Source organism: Dendrobates tinctorius, unplaced genomic scaffold, assembly GCF_039654945.1.
Source record: "Dendrobates tinctorius isolate UK_male_01 unplaced genomic scaffold, ASM3965494v1 ptg000120l, whole genome shotgun sequence".
In the NCBI taxonomy this organism is placed as follows: Eukaryota; Metazoa; Chordata; class Amphibia; order Anura; family Dendrobatidae; genus Dendrobates; species Dendrobates tinctorius.
This window is the reverse complement of record NW_027361788.1, coordinates 7,850,954-7,871,241: the sequence shown is the minus strand read 5'-3', so window position 1 is coordinate 7,871,241 and position 20,288 is coordinate 7,850,954. Positions and strand designations below refer to the sequence as shown.

General features: G+C 43.2%; 1 protein-coding gene across 1 annotated transcript in view; it reads left to right on the top strand.

The window, feature by feature from the left end:
* NR5A1 (nuclear receptor subfamily 5 group A member 1) overlaps positions 1 to 20,288 on the top strand; it is a 192,336-nt gene that overhangs the window by 115,017 nt on the left and 57,031 nt on the right. Inside the window, exons 5-6 of the mRNA XM_073590712.1 lie at positions 5,601 to 5,720; positions 17,487 to 17,634. Coding sequence (XP_073446813.1) covers positions 5,601 to 5,720; positions 17,487 to 17,634 — 268 coding nt within the window. The remainder of the gene's footprint in view (positions 1 to 5,600; positions 5,721 to 17,486; positions 17,635 to 20,288) is intronic.

Here is a 20,288-nt window from a genome sequence, read left to right as displayed (position 1 = left end):
GTCCAGGATCCCATATATACTACACAGGGGCCCAAATACTGTCCAGGAGCCCATAGATACTGCACAAGGGCCCAAATACTGTCCAGGAAATCATATATAATGCACTAAAATGATTTTTAATCTGGCTTAAAAACAATCCCACTCAGTAACACATCCTTCTTTGTAACCAGTATGTGCTGCTGAGAACAATAATAATCTATGCACACAAAACAATCTATACTGATCATCCTGTGAGCATAAGAAATGCCAAAATGGGCTATCAGCTATTGGCCAACAAGTAGTTGATTGATTGTCAATATATATCACAGACATTTAGCAAGGCAGAATAAATCATTGGTGTCTCAGTGGTGTGTATATATATATATATATACACACACCTGCAGTGCATGCAGGGCCCCCTCCACCCTCCACAGTGCGTGCAGCCGGGCCCCCCTCCCTAAGGTGCAAAGTGCAGCCAGAGCCATTGTAAATGTAAAGTGCCAGGCTGCCAGCAGACGCTGTATATCGCACACAGGACGCTGTATATCGCACACAGGACGCTGTATATCGCACACAGGACGCTGTGTATCGCACACAGGACGCCGCTGTATATCGCACATAGGACGCTGTATATCGCACACAGGATGCTGTATTTCGCACACAGGACGCTGTATATCGCACACAGGACGCTGTATATCACACACAGGACGCTGTATATCACACACAGGACGCTGTATATCGCACAGAGGATGCTGTATATCACACACAGGACGCTGTATATCACACACAGGACGCTGTATATCACACACAGGACGCTGTATATCACACACAGGATGCTGTATATCACACACAGGACGCTGTATATCACACACAGGACGCTGTATATCACACACAGGACGCTGTATATCGCACACAGGACGCTGTATATCACACACAGGATGCTGTATATCACACACAGGACGCTGTATATCACACACAGGACGCTGTATATCGCACAGAGGATGCTGTATATCACACACAGGACGCTGTATATCGCTCACAGGACGCTGTATATCACACACAGGATGCTGTATATCGCACACAGGATGCTGTATATCGCACACAGGACACTGTATATCGCACACAGCACAGTGAGGGGACACATTTAACAAAACAAAATCCACCCCCAGCCGGGCTCACCGAGTCACCGTCTTGTGTGTGTCCCTGTCCCTGAGTGAGAGAGGCTCATGATGAATATTTTCTGCTACCTGCAATGCACGCAGGCATGGCATTCTTATGCAAATCCAGCCAGAGACTTCAGCCAACTGCTGACCAGGAAACAAGGAAAGGAGAGCTTCAAGGGGCCCAACTAGGGGGGTATACAGCGGCCATCGGCCGTCGCTAACATTTAATTAAAGGAGATAGTACTGTGTCAGCACAGCACAGCTGCCAAACCGCAGCGGCCGTCGCGGGCCCCCTCACCCAGGGCCCCCACACCTCTCCGGCCCCATAGCAGCTGCGTGGTCTGCTACTATTGACGGTATGCCACTGGTTGGAGGACTGACCAGAATTTATTCATTCAAATTTCCGGTCGGAATAAAGGCAAAAAGGCGACAAAAAAATACAATCGCGATTTGGATTAAGCAAGCTATCAGCCTTGCCTACTCGTCACAGAACGTTCCCCCTCCTACGTCTTTGAAAGACCACTTTACTCATTCAGTATCAACATTGTGGGCAGAAAGAGGGATCGCATCTTCTGAGCAGATATGCAGAGCCGCCACCTGGTCGTCTGTCCATACATTCACCAGACATTATAGACTAAATTTCAACAGGAATTTAATGTTTGGCAGACGTGTTCTGCAGGCTGTTGTCCCTCCCGAAGAAATTTGTTGATTACTCCGATATGGCTGTCGTGGAAGGTGACTAGAGAAAATAGAATTAGTCTTACCGGTAATTCGGTTTCTAGGAACCTTCCACGACAGCACTAATTTCCCTCCCTATCTGATGCTTACTGGACGATTCCTGCTCTTTGGTGGTAACTATACATGCTAGTGTGTACAGAAAAAACACTGGAGGTAGCAGGAAGGGGAGGGTTATTTAACCTCTAGTGCATTTCCTGTCCCCCATTAGGGTGGGGAGACATCCTCCGATATGGCTGTCGTGGAAGGTTCCTAGAAACCGAATTACCGGTAAGACTAATTCTATTTTTTTTCGGCGGTATGATGGAAAAGCATTGTTTTTGCCTTGTGTTTTTTTTCTTTTTTTGTAATGGAGTTCACTAAAGGGGTTAACTAGTGGGATAGTTTTATTGGTCGGGTCGTTGCAGACGCGGCGATACCAAATATGTGTATTTTTATTGTTTAGATTTTTTTTCATTCAAATATTTATTTAGTGATAGAATATACACTCACTGGCCACTTTATTAGGTACACCTGTCCAACTGTGTGTTAAGACTTAATTTCTAATCAGCCAATCACATGGCGGCAACTCAGTGCATTTAGGCATGTAGACATGGTCAAGACAATCTCCTGCAGTTCAAACCGAGCATCAGTATGGGGAAGAAAGGTGATTTGAGTGCCTTTGAACGTGGCATGATTGTTGGTGCCAGAAGGGCTGGTCTGAGTATTTCAGAAACTGCTGATCTACTGGGATTTTCACGCACAACCATCTCTAGGGTTTACAGAGAATGGTCCGAAAAAGAAAAAAAATCCAGTGAGCGGCAGTTCTGTGGCCGGAAATGCCATGTTGATGCCAGAGGTCAGAGGAGAATGGGCAGACTGGTTCGAGCTGATAGAAAGGCAACAGTGACTCAAATTGCCACCCGTTACAACCAAGGTAGGCAGAAGAGCATCTCTGAACGCACAGTGCGTCGAACTTTGAGGCAGATGGGCTACAGCAGCAGAAGACCACACTGGGTACCACTCCTCTCAGCTAAGAACAGGAAACTGAGGCTACAATTTGCACAAGCTCATCGAAATTGGACAGTAGAAGATTGGAAAAACGTTGCCTGGTCTGATGAGTCTCGATTTCTGCTGCGACATTCGGATGGTAGGGTCAGAATTTGGCGTAAACAACATGAAAGCATGGATCCATCCTGCCTTGTATCAACAGTTCAGGCTGGTGGTGGTGGTGTCATGGTGTGGGGAATTTTTTCTGGGCACTCTTTGGGCCCCTTGGTACCAATTGAGCATCGTTGCAACGCCACAGCCTACCTGAGTATTGTTGCTGACCATGTCCATCCCTTTATGACCACAATGTACCCAACATCTGATGGCTACTTTCAGCAGGATAATGCGCCATGTCATAAAGCTCGAATCATCTCAGATTGGTTTCTTGAACATGACAATGAGTTTACTGTACTCAAATGGCCTCCTCAGTCACCAGATCTCAATCCAATAGAGCATCTTTGGGATGTGGTGGAACGGGAGATTCGCATCAGGGATGTGCAGCCGACAAATCTGCGCCAACTGTGTGATGCCATCATGTCAATATGGTCCAAAATCTCTGAGGAATGCTTCCAGCACCTTGTTGAATCTCTGCCACGAAGAATTGAGGCAGTTCTGAAGGCAAAAGGGGGTCCAACCCGTTACTAGCATGGTGTACCTAATAAAGTGGCCAGTGAGTGTATATTGATTTTCTTTATTATTTTTTTATTTTTTTAAAGACATTTTTACAATTATTTAAAAAATGTTTTTTTTTTTCACTCATTCCTACCTTTTTTTTACTTTGTCCCGCTATGGGACAATCATTTTTTTGCAGGCTGATTGCATCTATAGCATGCAGATGAAGCAGCATCTGCTTGCCATAGAAGCTGTCAGCGCTGCACTGACAGGGAGACTTGCTGATCATGCACTGTGCATGATCAGCACATTTCCTAGCTCTGGTGACCCGGATGTCGTCATGACGACATCCGCTCACCATGGCAACGATCGGGATCCCGCATCACGCTGCGGGGTTTCCGATCCGAAGACAGGGGCTGTCAGCCCTGTGCCGGCTTCCGGAATGCTGCGATCTTGTTTGATCGCAGTATTTCGGGGGTTAAAGTGCCAGGAATGGTCTGTGACTGCTCCTGGCACCTAGAGCCGGGTTTCAGCTGTGAGAATCAGCTGACACCCGCAGCGATCGGTCTTGCACTCCTATGAGCGCCGCCGATCGCGATGACATAATATTCCGTCCATGGTCAAATTGGCCCAGGACACATGGATGGAATATTACGTCTGATGTCAGAAAGGGGTTAATGGATGGGAGGGGATCAAATACTTATTTCTCACTGCAAAACGCAAATAAATTTATATAATATAATTTTCTGGGTTTTATATTTGATAGTCTATCTCTCAATGTTAAAATTTACCTACCCTTAAAATTATAGACTGTCCATGTCTTTGTCAGTGGGCAAACTTACAAAATCAGCAAGGGATCAAATAATTATTTCCCCCACTGTAGCTGATAAGTACAATATTGGTGGGTTGGCGAATTCTCAGGCTGACATGGTGCCCTAGTATGAATGGAGAGGTGGTGTGGCATGTGTTCTGCCATTTCATTAATATTCTATGGGGCTGCCTCAAATAGAGCACCCATCCAAGCTGGTGATCGTTGGGACTCTGCGTGTTTGGAACCCCATGATCTCCTATGGATAGGTGATGTCTCATTTCTACTGGAATACCCTACAAGGCTGGAGTCAGATGAAGTTCTAAGCAATTATGGTAGGCTCGTTCCTCAAAGCCCAGTGCACACTCAGTTTGGGCACTCTTATTGGACATTTGAACAGCTTACTGGACATGCACAATACAATGCTATTTCCTACCATACAGTAAAGTCTTTAAGACTCACCATCCCTATGTCTTTTAAGTGACTCCCCTGACACCTTAGTTTTTTATTCCTTCTGGCTACAATGGCCATGATGATGACTTGCACTGTCCTACAAGGCAGCTAGGAAGGATATACAGTAATTTTCCATAAGCTTCAGTTACTCTGACCGTCTCTGAGCCCACTGGCACAGTCTTTAATGTTTGAACTTAGACATAGTCCTCTTCTGACTTTCAAGCAGGCCTCTGTCTCACCATATGCCCTACCAAACACACTCATTCCTACCTACAAATCACAGCTGTGCATAGCTCTCAGCATCATAATTTTCACAGTCACATTAGCGCAGATCTTCAAATGCAGTGACTTCTCCCTGATATCGCCTCCACCCACAGGATGACATCCTGGAAGCTTATTCCTGATGTCTTCTACTCAACTAAAGATCAAACAAGATCATAACATGGCATATATAAGCATTATCAAACCTTCCTTAAAGGAAGACATAACTCTGCACCACTTTGTAAGGGGGAATATTCTTCATGTGTATGGATCCAGCAAGAAGAACTCTAGACTGCTGCTTGAGCTACCACAAAATCCACACGTGTGAAGAGCCTATGGAAAGAAAAATCCAGAACATGCTGCATTTTCGGAACAAAAAATTCCAAAGTTCTGTCTATTTTACCATACACTTTAATGTAACATCTGCTGGCCGCATTTTTGTACAGCATGAATCCGCAGAGTATTGTCCCTTTTTGCCCTCCATCTAATCTGACTCTGTTTTCAATGCTATTCATATTGCAATTCCACTGTTTCACATTATTATATATTTTGCTTTTTAGGTCAGCGATCAGATGATTTTGTTGCAAAATTGCTGGAGTGAGCTATTAGTCTTTGACCATGTCTACAGGCAAATGCAACACAGCAAAGAGAATAGCATCCTACTGGTGACTGGGCAGGAGGTAAGCTAGAAAAAAATGTGTGTGTTTATAATATATATATACATTTTTGTAAAAAACCAAAACAGATGGATGAAACAAATATATATATTAAAAGACTGAATACATACACTAGCGCCCCAGAGACTAATAGATATGCATAAGAAAGCAACAAAGTAAAAAGCTGAAGGGCAGACTCACAGGTCTGTGTGAAAAACTGTGAAGATAGAAACAACTAAATGTATAAATAAAGAAGTCTGTCGCACTGATTCCTATACCAAATTGCCCCTTGGTCTGAGTGCAGATGGATATTGGGATAATTATTTATCTGCACCTAGACCAAGGGGCAATTTGGTATAGGAATCAGCACGACAGACTTCTTTAAAAACAAAATATTTGTGTGTATATATGTATGCATATATATTTATATATATTTATATTTATATTGTATATTTTGAGTAAAACAAAAAAACAATTCGGGTGATTTGTTTTACCCAAAATGTTTGTTTTTTAACATCGGTTTTGTGTTGCCCCCCCCTATAAAATCCCAGCATAAAGTATGAGCTGTCCTAGCACCTATCATGGAGTGATATTGCAGAATCCAGCACTAAACTAAATCATTATAGAATTTCTAGCCATGCTCCTAAAGGCTAGACCGCAATGATATTATAGTATTCTATAATAAAATGTTACTTTATTATTATAAATCAGATCACAGGAATGATTAATTGCCAGTGTGGCTTGGGTTCCCGTGAAATTTCAGTGCATGCTGGGGACATACAGTCCAGTTGTAAGCAGATGCTACTTGTTTGGATGAGCATTTTTTTAATTTTTAATTTTTTTTTTTCGGGCTCCAGGATTGTTGCTGCACAGAAGGCACAAACAATGATCTTGCGGAGAGATACAACGTATCCACAAACACAGGCAGGGAGGGCTTTGTCATGGCTTTCACCAGCACTCAATAGGGGGACAGTGTGGCCAGGAGAGGCATATTTCTCAAGAGAAGGAACACATCCCCCATCTGTATTTACAGAAAGAGCTGTGAGAATAAGCTGCCGAATATACTAGGTAACTAACGGCCAGCTTTCCAGATATAGGTAATTTGTTAGGTAGAAGAAAGAGTGCATGCAATTGTTTCCTAATTAGCATTGTTTACCGGAGTCTCAAAGGTCGGAACGCATATGGTCACAGCCTTGTATTCTCACACTGGCTTTTATATGACTAATGAAAAGCGTGTGCATTTAGCTCCAAATCTCTTTTCGACACAAAAAGGGTCTACGTTGTGCGATGTGCAGTGTCTTACGGCCGACAGTCAGATACATGTTTGGAAGTCAGTGGTCACTTAATACCGTTTACACAGGCTGATCTGGCTTCAGACGGTCACTGTACCAGAGATCATTCAGTGCACGTAAGCTGCCATTTTTCTCGACAGCGCAGGTCTTGTTTACACAGGATGATGCGCTGCCGAGAATGATTGTCTCTTGTGCAAACCAAAAGATAATTTCACCTAGCAAATGTGTTTTGCTTGTTCGTCGAGTGATGTAGTGTAAATGCACCTTAACCCTTTATCGACATCTGCTGTACATGGCTGTGTGTTACAGCCAGGATCTGCCTCTTACAATTACGTGTGGAGCGCACCACCCTCGATTGTTTACCTGTTAACAATACGTGATCACGGGTCGCCAATGGGGGCTAGTACAGCTCAGAGTCAGAAGACCTCTGTGCTTGTCATTATGGAGCTCCTCTGAAACTCTGCCTGTTGACAGGTTTCAAATAAGACGGTGATTTTTACTATATACAGCAATGCTAAGGTATCGTTGTACATAGCACAAGCGATTAGAGGATCACAGAATAAAATTCCCCAAGGGGACTAACCAGTACAATGAAAAAGTAAGAAAAAAATGCTTTAAAAAATATGAAAAAAAATAAATGCTAAATTCCCCCATTAAAACTAAAGTTAATAATAACAAAAAATACACATATGTGGCATTGCCACATTCAGAAAAGTCTGATCTGTCAAAATATAAAAATAATTAACCTGATCGGTAAACACCGTAAAAGGAAAAAATTCAAGAACGCCAAAGTTATGTCTTTTTGGTTTTTGCAATGCCACAAAACATCCCTTAACAAACGATAAAAACGTCACATCTATCCCAAAATGGTATCCATAAAAATGTCATCTCACCACACAAAAAATAAGCCATCATACAGCTCTATCGACTGAAAAATATAAACGTTACGGGTCTGGAAAATGACGACATAAACATAAATTATTTTTTTTCAAACTTCGGATTTTTTTTCATCACTAAAATAATACTAATGAAAATCAACATATTTTGTATTGCCATAATTGTACTGATTAGCAGAATCATACTGTGATGTAGTTTTTACCACAAAATGTACGTCATGAAAACAATTCCCAAATAACAATGTCAAAATTGCATTTTTTTTTTCACAATTTCACTGCATTTAGAATTTTTTGCTCATTTTCCAATACATTATGTGTTAAAGCGAATGGGGGCTTTAAAAAGTACAACTCTTCCCTTAAATAAGTCCTCATACGTCCATGTGACAGAAAAATAAAAAATAAAAAAAGTTATAGCTCTGGGGAAAAAAGAGGAAAAAAGCGAAAATGGAAATTGGCCCCATCAGGAAGGGGTTAAAGGTGCGTTTGCATTAGGAGATATTGCGGTATTAATCAATCACCAGTTGGTAAAACTTTTCCTATTAGAGGTTGTTAAATAGTATGTTTACACAGGCAGACCACGCTTCAGATCCACCCTGGACAGTCAGTAATAAGGGCATGTCACACTAAGAGATATCGCTAGCAATATAACTAATAAATAACTTGTGACGTTATAGCGATATTGCTAGCGATATCGCTGTGTCTGATACTTACCTACGACCCGCTCCCCCGCTGGTTATCGCTGATCGCGCGAGAACAGGCTGGACTGTTTCTCGTCGTCAGCTTCCTGCGGCGCTTCCTGCTGTGACGACGAGCGACGTGTGGAGTCGGGCGGGAGGACGCAGGATCGCCTAGTGTGACAGGTAAGTAGCGATCCCCGTCCCCATTGATGTCGCTGGTGAGATCTGCCTGTGCGGCAGCTCACTAGCGACCACTTAGCGATGTACCAGCGATCCTGACCGTGTCATATCGCTGGTCGGGATCGCTGGTACATCGCTAAGTGTGACAGTACCTATAGGCATAGGCAGTCACTGTCCTTGGCAGCGCTGGTCAGGATGATGTGCTGCCGAGGATAGTGATCTTTTGTGCAAACCTAAAGATTTTCACCCAATGATTCAGCATTTTGCTTGTTTGTCAGGTGATCAGCAGCCTGTTTTGACTGTAATTTCCTTCCTCTAACAATGAGAGAATATTTGCAAAATTATATCTGTTATTGATTGTTATTGCAACTCATATACTTTATGTTATAGAGTTTAAATATGTTGTTTATAGTCTGTGTGCTGTATGGCTTGCAAGCTGAAAGTTAGAATAGCGGAACCTATTACTGCCCTGATAATACACCCTTTAGACACTAAGCAGTATCTCTTGGGTCTATTGCCCCATTTGAAATCCATGCGCCTTCTAGAATCAAATGGGTGGTTCTAATTGTGAATGACAGCTAGCTATACTCACATGCACACATAGGGCTCATTCAGATGTCCGATTTTTCCATGTGCGAGAAAAACTGTTCTATTTTTTTTTTTGGGGGGGATCACATTTTGGTCAGAATTTGATCAGTGTGGTCTGAGTGTCATCAGTTTTTCTTGTACGTCAAGAAAGTAAGTTTCTCTACCTTCTCCATTCTGACGGTCAATGAAAATTGCACAGCATTCTGATGTTACCCAAGTGCAGTCCAATTTTTTTCACAAACCCATAGACTTGTGGAGCACCCCCAGGGCTGTGGGATTACTCGATACTGGGCCGGTGTCTTAAAGGGATGTGTCGCGGTGGCAGTGACCAGGTCCGTGGCCCTGGGTGTCCATGTAAAATAGGTGGAATGAAGCTGAATAAAATTTATAGGTAGATAGTTTGTGACGCCACCTGTGGTATCTGGTCAGAAGGGGGACCAGCGCTGCAGTGCAGGTCCTCTGGGACAGTTGGTATGATGCAGCTCCATGAAGGAGGAAGAGAAAACATATATCTTGCTGGGGCAGAAGAAAGCGCAGTGGAGATAGCAGCGCAGTATGTGAGTGCATGCCATAGGCTGCGAGAAAGACAACCATGATATGCCACGGACTTCCTTACCCCCACCCTGTACCCCATCCATCGTTCCTTCAGTCCCCATCCATTATCCCCCACAGTCCCTACTTCCTATTCCCTACTGGACACATGCTTTGGCAAAACTAATGTTTATTTGGTCCAGCCAATAAAGCTTCTTTGAATTTGAATTTGTTAGTTAAGCTCTCCACAGGCAGAGCTGTAGTCCCAGGGCAGTAGTAGTAGGTGTTAAGGTAGATGATATAGTGTTTAGGCACAGAGATGTAGCAGTGCTGAAGGGGTTGCAGGAAGGATTCAAAGAACACGACAGAGTGCAGTTTATTTTACCTTTTACTGTGCTTTGTAGGTACATTCCAGGATTCAGATCACAGATGGTAAAGGAGTTGTTCGGCCTGGAAGCAACTTGGGAATTTCTCTATGCAAATGGGTTGTGTAGTCTCCTTTCTAGCGCTAATCTGAAGTACTTGTAGTTATGAATTACACTCAAGTTCCTTTTGTTTTCTCTTACTTAGAGCTCCACTCGCTTGGCAGCAGCTGTAGCCCTCTCTCTCTGGCTCACACACGTTGCTGCTGTGTCGTCAAGTCTCAGTTGGGAACAGAGCATTTACAGCCTCTTCTTCCTCCGGTTTCTGCTGTGAGACCTTTAGTATCCACACAGCCTCGGATGCCAGGGTCCGGTCAATGCGCTTCATCTTAGGCTACTTTCACACATCCGTTTTTTTAAATCCGGCATGATGCGGCGAAATTTGTGTAAACCGGATCCGGAATTGGATCCGGTTTTTTCACATAGAATGTAATGATCGCTGCATCATGCCGGATGGACATGCGGCGCCTCCGGGTTTTGCCGGATACGGCAAACATGCGCCGTCCGGAGTCTGCAAAAAACGTTGGCTGCAACGTTTTTTTGCAGCGCCGGACCGGCTTTTTCAACTGCGCATGCCCGGGCACTATGAGTTTTATCCCCACAAGTGCCCGGCACGCATCTCTCTCTTTCTCCCCCTCCCCTTCTCTCTCTCCCTCTCTCTCTCTCTCTCTCTCTCTCTCTCCATACGCTCCATACCTTTCTTTGGCTGGCTCTCTCGTCCCCCTCTGTCTCTCTGGCTGCTCTCTCGTCCCCCGCTGTCTCTCTGGCTGCTCTCTCGTCCCCCGCTGTCTCTCTGGCTGCTCTCTCGCCTCCCGATCTCTCTCCGGCTGGCTCTCTCGACCCCCGGTGCTGCGGCTCCTTTAAATGTCCTCCAAGCCGCATCAGGGGCCGCATGTACATCCGGTGTCACCGCTGCAGGCCGGATCCGGCGGCCCGGCTATTCGCCGCAGGCCGCCGGACCCCTGACACCGGATGTCTGAAAGAGGCCTTAGGGGTGAGCTTGACTCCAGCTCAGTCCCCAGCTCGTCTCCACACAGGTCATCACCATTTTGAAAGACATAGCCGAGTCGGCCCCATACAAAGAACAGCATGCCCTCAATAAAGATATCAAGGCCCTTGTGCAGCAATAGCAGGTGGTGTTAACTGCTGGAGAGATTGGTAGCGTAAGGGTGAATGATCCCTACTCCATTATGCTTCCCCCTAGGAGTGAGACCGTCATCTGGTGCAGAGCAGCCATAGGCATCAGAGGACGGGACTACCAAGCTCTCCTTGAACCAGTCTACTCAGAAAGCAGACCTACTGTGCTGACGGACAGGGGAATTGTTGATGTTAAAAGGGGCAGGGTTCCAGTACGTGTTCTCAACTGTGGAGAGGAGGAAGCTCGCTTGTCCCGTTATGCAACCGTAGCCAAAGTGTTCACAGTCAGTAACAATGATATTCAGGCTGTAGAACCCTTGACTCCGTCAGAAGGGACGGATGACAATGGCTCTTCTTTTCAGACGGAAGAATGGTTCCAAAAGATACATGTTGGCACCGACTCCACTCCTGTACATCAGAAAAATGGAGTGCAGCGGGTGGTGCAAGAATATGAGAGGGTTTTCAGTAAGCATCCCTTGGATTTTGGGCAGGTAAAAGGGTTTCAACATAGCATCCCCACAGGAGATCACCCACCTATCAAAGAAAGGTATCGTCCTGTACCTCCAGCTCATTATCAGTGTGCAAAAGGTATGCTGAAAGAAATGAAACAAGCAGGGGTAATCAGTGATAGCTACAGTCCTGGGGCAGCTCCCCTGGTGTTAGTCAGAAAGAAAGATGGTACAATGCGCATGTGTGTAGATTACAGACAACTTAACAAAATTACTCACAAAGATGCATACCCCTTACCGCGCATAGAGGAGTCTCTAGCAGCATTAAAATCAGCTAGGAACTTCTCCACTTTGGACTTAACCAGCGGGTACTGGCAGGTTCCTGTTGCTGAGGCAGACAAAGGAAAAACTGCGTTCACTACTCCTATGGGGCTATGTGAATTTAACTACATGCCATTCGGACTGAGCAGTGCTCCTGGAAGCTTTCAGAGAATCATGGAATGTTGCCTGGGACACATGAACTTTGAGACTATGCTACTGTACTTGGATGATGTGATTGTATATTCCAGGACTTATGAGGAACATCTGCAACACCTGGCAGAAGTCTTGGAGGCGTTGTCCAACTTCGGCTTAAAGGTAAAACCATCTAAATTTCATCTTCTCAAGCCGAAAGTTCAGTATTTAGGCCATGTCGTGAGTTCAGAAGAAGTAGCACCCGACCCAGACAAAGTGACTGTCATCAGGGACTGGCAAGTACCCACCAACATCCAAGAGGTCAGACAATTCCTAGGCCTAGTGGGGTACTACAGACGCTTTATCAAAAACTTTAATAAATTGGCAGGCCGTCTTCAAGATCTCCTAGTTGGCCAATCCAAAAAGGCCAGAGACAAAAGTCCCTTGATTGAGTGGAATGCTAGGTTGGATGAATCATTCAACAGCCTTAAGCAAGCACTTACTGGAAAAGAGATCTTAGCGTATCCAGACTACGATCAGCCATTTATCCTGCACACTGATGCCAGCAATGTTGGGTTAGGACTTGTCCTATCTCAAGTGCAGCAGGGTAAGGAGAAAGTCATTGCTTATGCCAGTCGGAAGCTTCGCCCTACTGAGAGGAACCCTACCAACTATAGTTCCTTCAAGCTAGAATTCTTCGCTATAGTTTGGGCAGTGACCGAGAGGTTCAAGCACTATTTAGCCTCATCCAAATTTACCATCTATACGGACAACAATCCGTTAACCCATCTGGAGACCGCCAGGCTTGGCGCCTTGGAACAAAGATGGATGGCTCGGTTGTCCATTTATGAGTTTGTCATTAAATACCGAGCAGGCACTAAAAACGCCAATGCCGATGCCTTGTCCCGTATGTCAAATGCTCCTGTTCCAGCAGAGGATCTAGAAGACCTGGAAGAAATAGAGATGCCAGCATTCCATTGCCACGGTGCCTCTCAAGACTCTAACCACAAGACAGGGAGAAGTCTTGCCGTTCATGAAGTTTCCCTTATTCCTCTACCTCACCATGGTTGGGCAGAGACGCAGAGCAGTGACCTGGCTATATGTATAGTCAAACAACTCCTTGGAGAAGCAGAGTCATCTCCAGCTCCTTATGCGCCTGCAGATGTCCACCAGTTGTGGAAAGAGAGAAAGAAGCTGTTCCTTTATGAAGGCAAGTTGATCCGAAGAGCTATTAACCCACGTACACATGAATTGGTATGGCAGATCGTGGTCCCCAGAAAAGATGTGCCTATGGTCTTGGAAGCTTACCACAATCAAGCGGGACACTTTGATTGGAAAAAGCTGGAAGTAGTCATCCGCGACCGCTTCTTCTGGACAGGTATGAGACAGTCCATTGAACAGTGGTGTACAAAATGCGGCCCATGTAATCTCAGAAGAAAGAATTCTGCCAATCAAAGGGCCCCCTTGAAGCCCATCATCACTAAACAACCTTTGGAACTGGTGGCCTTAGACCACGTGCAACTAACCCCAAGCCGATCAGGGTATATTTATGCCTTAACAATAGTGGATCACTATTCCCGTTTCCTAGTGGTCATTACGGTGAAAGACCAAACAACAAGAACAGTTGCAAAGGCATTCCAAGAATATTTCTGCAGTCCCCATGGCTACTCGGATCAAGTGCTGACAGACAGAGGTCCAGCCTTCGAAGCAGAAGTCTTTCAAGAATTTTGCTCCCTCTATGGATGTAAAAAGATCAGAACTACACCATACCATCCACAAGGCAATGGTCTTTGCGAAAAACTAAATAATCTGGTGATCAATTTATTGCAGATCCTACCTCTGGAAGAAAGGAACCAATGACCTGAGAAATTGCCTGATTTGATTGAAATATACAACCATATCCCGAACAGTGCAACAGGATATGCTCCAGCTTACTTGATACGTGCACGGCCAGGTAAATTCCCCATCAACCTGGAAATGGGAGTCCTAACTCCTGAAACCATATCCAGCCAAATGGACACTGATTGGAATACTGAAAGCAACTGCAGTATCAGAAAGTTCAACAATGTGTAGAGGAAAGTCTTGCGCAAGCTAGGCAAAAACAGGAAAGGAACTTTAACAGACGTGCTGTAGCAACCCCCTTACCAACAGGTGAACAAGTGCTGAAGAAAAAGAGAAGAAACCACAAATTAGATGACCAATGGGAGGCTCAGCCTTACACTATCCAACCATCCAGCTCTGACAACAGCAAAGTGTGTACCATCTCCAAAGACGGTGGAAAAACGTGTACTACCGTAGCCAGAGACAATCTGAAAGTATGTCCAGCACAATTGCGTGAAAGAGTTGAGACTAAGGAAGACTCCCAGCAAAAAGAAAAAACTGATACCAAGATTCGCACTGTTCTAGGTGAATTCCCTAGTTCTTAGCTACAAGTTAACAATGCAGTTGTAGTTCCAGTGATGGTGTTCCCACAAAGGTCTTTACTAGAGACACCAAATTGTTCTGGAAGCGATGAGCCGCTAATGCCAACCACTAACGCTGTGCATGAGGAAGAATCAGAAAACTTGCCCACAGTCAGCAGTGAACCTGTTGTACCCATGGTAGGTTCAAAGATTTGAAGGAAGCTGCCCAGTATTCCTATAGTGCACAGATCACAGCGTAGCACAAAGGGCCAAACCCCTTCTTGCTATAGAAATGATTTATAGAGATGATTTGTAAAATAGTCTAAGATTAACAATTTAGTTTTCAGTTGTACTTACATTGAATTTTGCCTTAGGTAACTTTACCAAATATTTTAAAGAAGTTGTGCCCATATGGACTAATGTGAGATTTTAGTAGTTATTATGCCTTTTTCCACTACAAGAACTCTTGTAAAGACTCTTAAACTTGAGAAGAAAACCTGTTCATCGTACCTTGGCAGGAAGCCATCTAAAACAGCCAGTGCAGTGAATTTCATATTATGGTCTATGTGCCCTGCAGCTGCACTCAGGGATGTTCCAAACAATCAGAAGTGGTTTTGGGCTGTAATCCACGACTTCAACTCAGTTACTGGGACTGTTTACTTATACTCAAGCTAACTGTTATGTCATTTGTTATATGCTTATGTTCCTGGTGTAGCCTGAGGACGTGCTACCTTTAACTAGGGGGAAATGTGGTGCCCTACATCTTAATCGCCACAAAAGGGTTAAATATGTACTGTTCTGTATGTGTTTTGTGAGCAATGGGAGTTATACTTTCTCTGCTAGACACACACACAATTTGCCTCATTCCCTCATTTGTCTGAGGCTGAGAGCTTTGCAGACATACCCTAACTGGGAGGGGGAAGGGCCGACGTGTTGTTCTCAGTGTGTGAAGAAGGAGGAAGTATGCTTGGACGCCATGATGACATGTGGCTGATCCAGGAGTAAGAGCTAAAAAGCAGGGAACCAGCCCTTAGATCATCCATGCTTTCAGAGCTGGGTGGTAAACTGAGAGACTGCGTGGGATTACACAACCAGCAGAAAGGTGTTTTCCCTCAGAAATACGGCAATTACCTGGAATCAGTGAAGGACAGTGCAAGTGGGAACTTGAGCTGCATCACAAAGGATTCAAACTGCAAGTTGCTGAAGGCGAAATGCACAGTGAGTAAAGGCAATACTGGGAAGTTCTAAACTCCAGAAAGCCTTGGTCCCAGAAGGGATTAGAATAGCAGGAGGTACACTGAGTCACAGCAAAGAGAAAGATAACTCCCATTCTCCAGAGCAGACTGTACCCTGATGAGAGTTGTAAAATCTCCTCTGAACTGCACCTGAACTACAGTAAATGATAAAGTGACGTTCCTTGTCTCCTGCCTTATTACTCCATGTCTTCTACTTGCATCACAATCTCTGGGGGTCCTGCCCTGGTTGGAGAGGGTTTAACATCTGCACTGCCATCACCATCTACTCCCCCAGGGATCATCTGCAGTGGCGGCTATACTACAGTCGATCACTCCAACTGGCGTCACTAATCACTACATAAACTTTATCCCCATCAAATTCTACCCCTTTAACATGACCGCCTGGGGCCACGGACCGGGTCACCGCCATTGTGACATCTCCCATTGAAGTTAACGGGCCCGGTACCGAGTACCCCATGGCCCCTCGGGCGCGTCATATATGTCATTGCATTATCATTTATGTGGTTTTTGTTTCACTTGCTTGCCATCGCAATACATAGATTTCCTTTCTAAAGCCTCTGATGATAGGTTTCATCTACTGTTGGTACTTTTGGACTTGAACGGTTTGACATTAATTAAAAAGCATTCCTCAGAAAGTGAGTACTAGACAGTTTACACTTTATTCACCAGCAGACACTTTGAAGACATCCATATAACTTTCAGCACATCTCTAATGCAGAAATCTATTGGAAGAGGAAAAATAAAATTAATGAATGTTGGTGGATATATGGATATGGGAATTTTCTTAAAACATTTAAATTCTGTACATGATTTTAACTTTAACTTTTAATTTTTATTCATACAGCATTCCTACTTCACTTGTGTGGATTCCTTCAACTATTTTTCTTGACATGGGATAGTATAAGGTTGAAGGGAGTCGGTCGGCACAGAATGACTGACTGCTGAATCCAAGTACAGGTGCTTGGTGCACCCTTGACGTGGCCAAACAGTTCAGTGCACCTTCCCACCTACTTATTTTCCATCTATCTCTGCCATTTTCTGGCTCTATGAAGCCACAGCTGTCAATCGAAAGGGTGGGTGGTTGAAGGGGTGAAGATAGAGTGAAAACAAGACTTCCGTTAAGAAGACATCATTGCTTTGTTTCTGAAACAGCGCCACTCTTGTTCATGGGTTGTGGGCCGCATCAAGTAAATTAGTGAAGGAGGGTTTTGGGAAAAAAAAAGCAGCCATGGTTTGCTTTAAGATTTGACCATATAAAAAAATGATTCTGTTTTTTTTTTATTATGAAAAGGCAACCTTGTTTCTAAGCATAAATTATTAACTATATAGATTAGCTAAGAACTGTTTCATATGGTGCAGGGACTTCACATAGAACATATTTCAGGAAGTGTTCCTTAGTCCCATAGACATCTTTGTGCATCAGATTGAAGCCAGGTTCAACTAGGAGGTTGGAACAATAATACAATTGGTTCAAGAGCTGACATAATTTTTTATTTTGTCTTTTTAGGTTGAAATGTCAACAATTTCTACCCAAGCAGGATCCACACTTAACAATTTGGTCATCAGGGCTCAAGATCTGGTCATTCTTTTACATTCTCTGCAAGTGGACAGACAAGAGTTTGTGTGCCTGAAATTTCTCATACTCTTCAGCCTCGGTGAGTGCTATAGAGTAATTGTACACCTCGGAAGTAGAAATCCAGACAAGATAGATAGTTTATTCAGATTTGATATATCCAGAAATAAAAGAAACTCATTTGTGATTTTATTCCATTCCTGTTGCGTTTTCTCATGTAGTGCTCCTATGTCGTAAGCCAATACTTTCAACTTGTCTACTTTCTGTCCATCACAAATCTGTGATAATGACTAATGTAAATATGTAAAATAGGATAAAAATACGTAGAAGAACAGGATGTTTAAAAGAAAAGACAATGAGCGTTCCCAAAACCAGCGATTTAGCTATAAGCGGGTTGAGAGGTAGCAATCAGACCCAGGACCTTGGAGTTCAAAAGGCAACACTATCATGCAAGAACAGACCAGTATTATAAATGGTACATGAAGCATCCAGGATGTTCTAGTTCTACCATGACTTAGTCGAAATTACCAACAATATGACTTCTAAGGCAACAATGAGTTTAAATAAATTGTTTCACATTATATACTATGCCAATAAAGTCTTATCCGTGGTGCTGAGTGAAAGTACTCAGATAAGGTCTTATCCAAAAAATGCTCTTGTGCTAACAGAGTGTCTTTTGCTTGCTCAAAAAATATGTTCAAGTTCCCACAGTTAACAAATAGGCAATCCCTGCATGTGTTGCAGCTATCTAACAGCTGCAAGACATGCAGCCACGGGGACTCGAACATATTTTTCGAGCATGTTGAAGACACTCTGTTAGGATACGAGTATGCTCAGATAAGACCTTATCCGAGCATTTTCGCTCATCACTGCTTATCAGGTAAAGTGTTCCATGTAGCCCAAATCGCCAAACTGTTGGCAGCAAGAAACCCATTCCCCTCTAGTTTGGCATCATTAGCTCTTAATAGTTGAACAGATGCTATATTATGGAGGTATTCCAGCCTAGAAGAATTTTGTTCTGCTTATGGGTTCCTTGAGGGGGACCAATTGCTCCATTCAAAATACATATTATAGTCCCCTGCGTGTTAGCCTTCTTATTTGGTATAGGGGCCAATGGACCCAATCTGGCACCAGGGCTTGGGTAATGCTCCGACCTTTGTGTGCCCTATAGTTATAATTCTGTAGAATATGGAATTAATCAAAATGTATTAATGTTAGTTCATCATAAGGTCTCCAGAGGTAATTTTTTACTTAAACTATTTTGACTTTCCTAGCAAAGGCGAGGAAAAAGAAAATGAATTAAAATGCTGTATCTCTTTGGATTTATCACTATAGTACTGTGGGAGGACAGGGAGCTGATTACACGGTGCAGTCTAAACTGAGTCTACAGACAGTGTGTGATGGCTCACTCACTAAAAGTTAATTATCAAGACCCTGGGCATTCACTTGTAATTTTATCAAAAATTTTAAAACAACACAAGGCAAATAATAATAATAATTAAAAACCACTTGAATTAACAATTCATGTCCCACACAATAGTGAATGGTTCATGAACTTATGCACTTGTTATCTTAGTTATATGGGTTCACCTTTAAACTAAAATTAAATGGAATTAGAAGTAAATTGGCAAAATAAATTCTGCATAAAAGCCCAACATACATGAGGCAAATGTGTTTTTTCACTATACTTAAGTTATAAAAAGTGTCTAAAAGAGGCATGGAGATGCAAAATGTCCAAATAATATACTAAGGGTTTTTTTTTTTTTTGGCGGGGCAAAAGCTGATGTACAGTTTGCAAGACAAGATTCAAGAAGGAGAAAAAATGAGTAAAGACCCATATACATATTAGGTGAAAGTCGACAGGACCAGCTAAGCATCTGATGTATCGGGGGCCTCTTAATGCTCCTTCTACAAATGATGATGTGGGAGAGGATCGCACAGTTAGAGTTTCAAAGGCCAACATTTTAGTTTTCATGGGAGATAACGAGAGAGGTCTAACAGAATCTTTTTCCTCTCTCCCAATTGAAAATACTCTAATGCTCAACCGAGACGACCAAGCAGAGTGATCATGTGTATGGGGAAGTTTGGAGGGATACTGTAGCTGTCTGCTGAAGTCCAATGGCTTCCTCATGTTTGTGGCCGGCTTTAAACTGACTATACGTAGAAGATAACATCATCCTAATTGGATGATTTCGACCTTTTTTAATTTTCGCAGATTGGAATTTTATCGATGATCATTCTTGATTATTACCAAATATGTGATATATTAGGCTGATTTTTTTTCATCTGTTGTTGGCTGAAACCATAAGTTTATGGAATGATTGGCCAAATGAAGCTGATTTACCAAACAAACTCTGTTTTAGATTATTGTTAAACCACCTTTCATACCTGCCAATTAAATAATTGTACAGTGGGTACGGAAAGTGTTCAGACCCCTTTAAATTTTGCACTCTTTGTTTCATTGCAGCCATTTGGTAAATTCAAAAAAGTTTATTTTTTTTCTCATTAATGTACACTCTGCACCCAATCTTGACTAAAAAAACAGAACTGTAGACATTTTTACAAATTTATTAAAAAAGAAAAACTGAAATATCACATGGTCATAAGTATTCAGACCCTTTGCTCAGAAACTCACATTTAAGTCACATGCTATCCATTTTCTTGTGATCCTCCTTGAGATGGTTCTACTCCTTCATTTGAGTCCAGCTGTGTTTATTTAAACTGATAGGCCTTGAT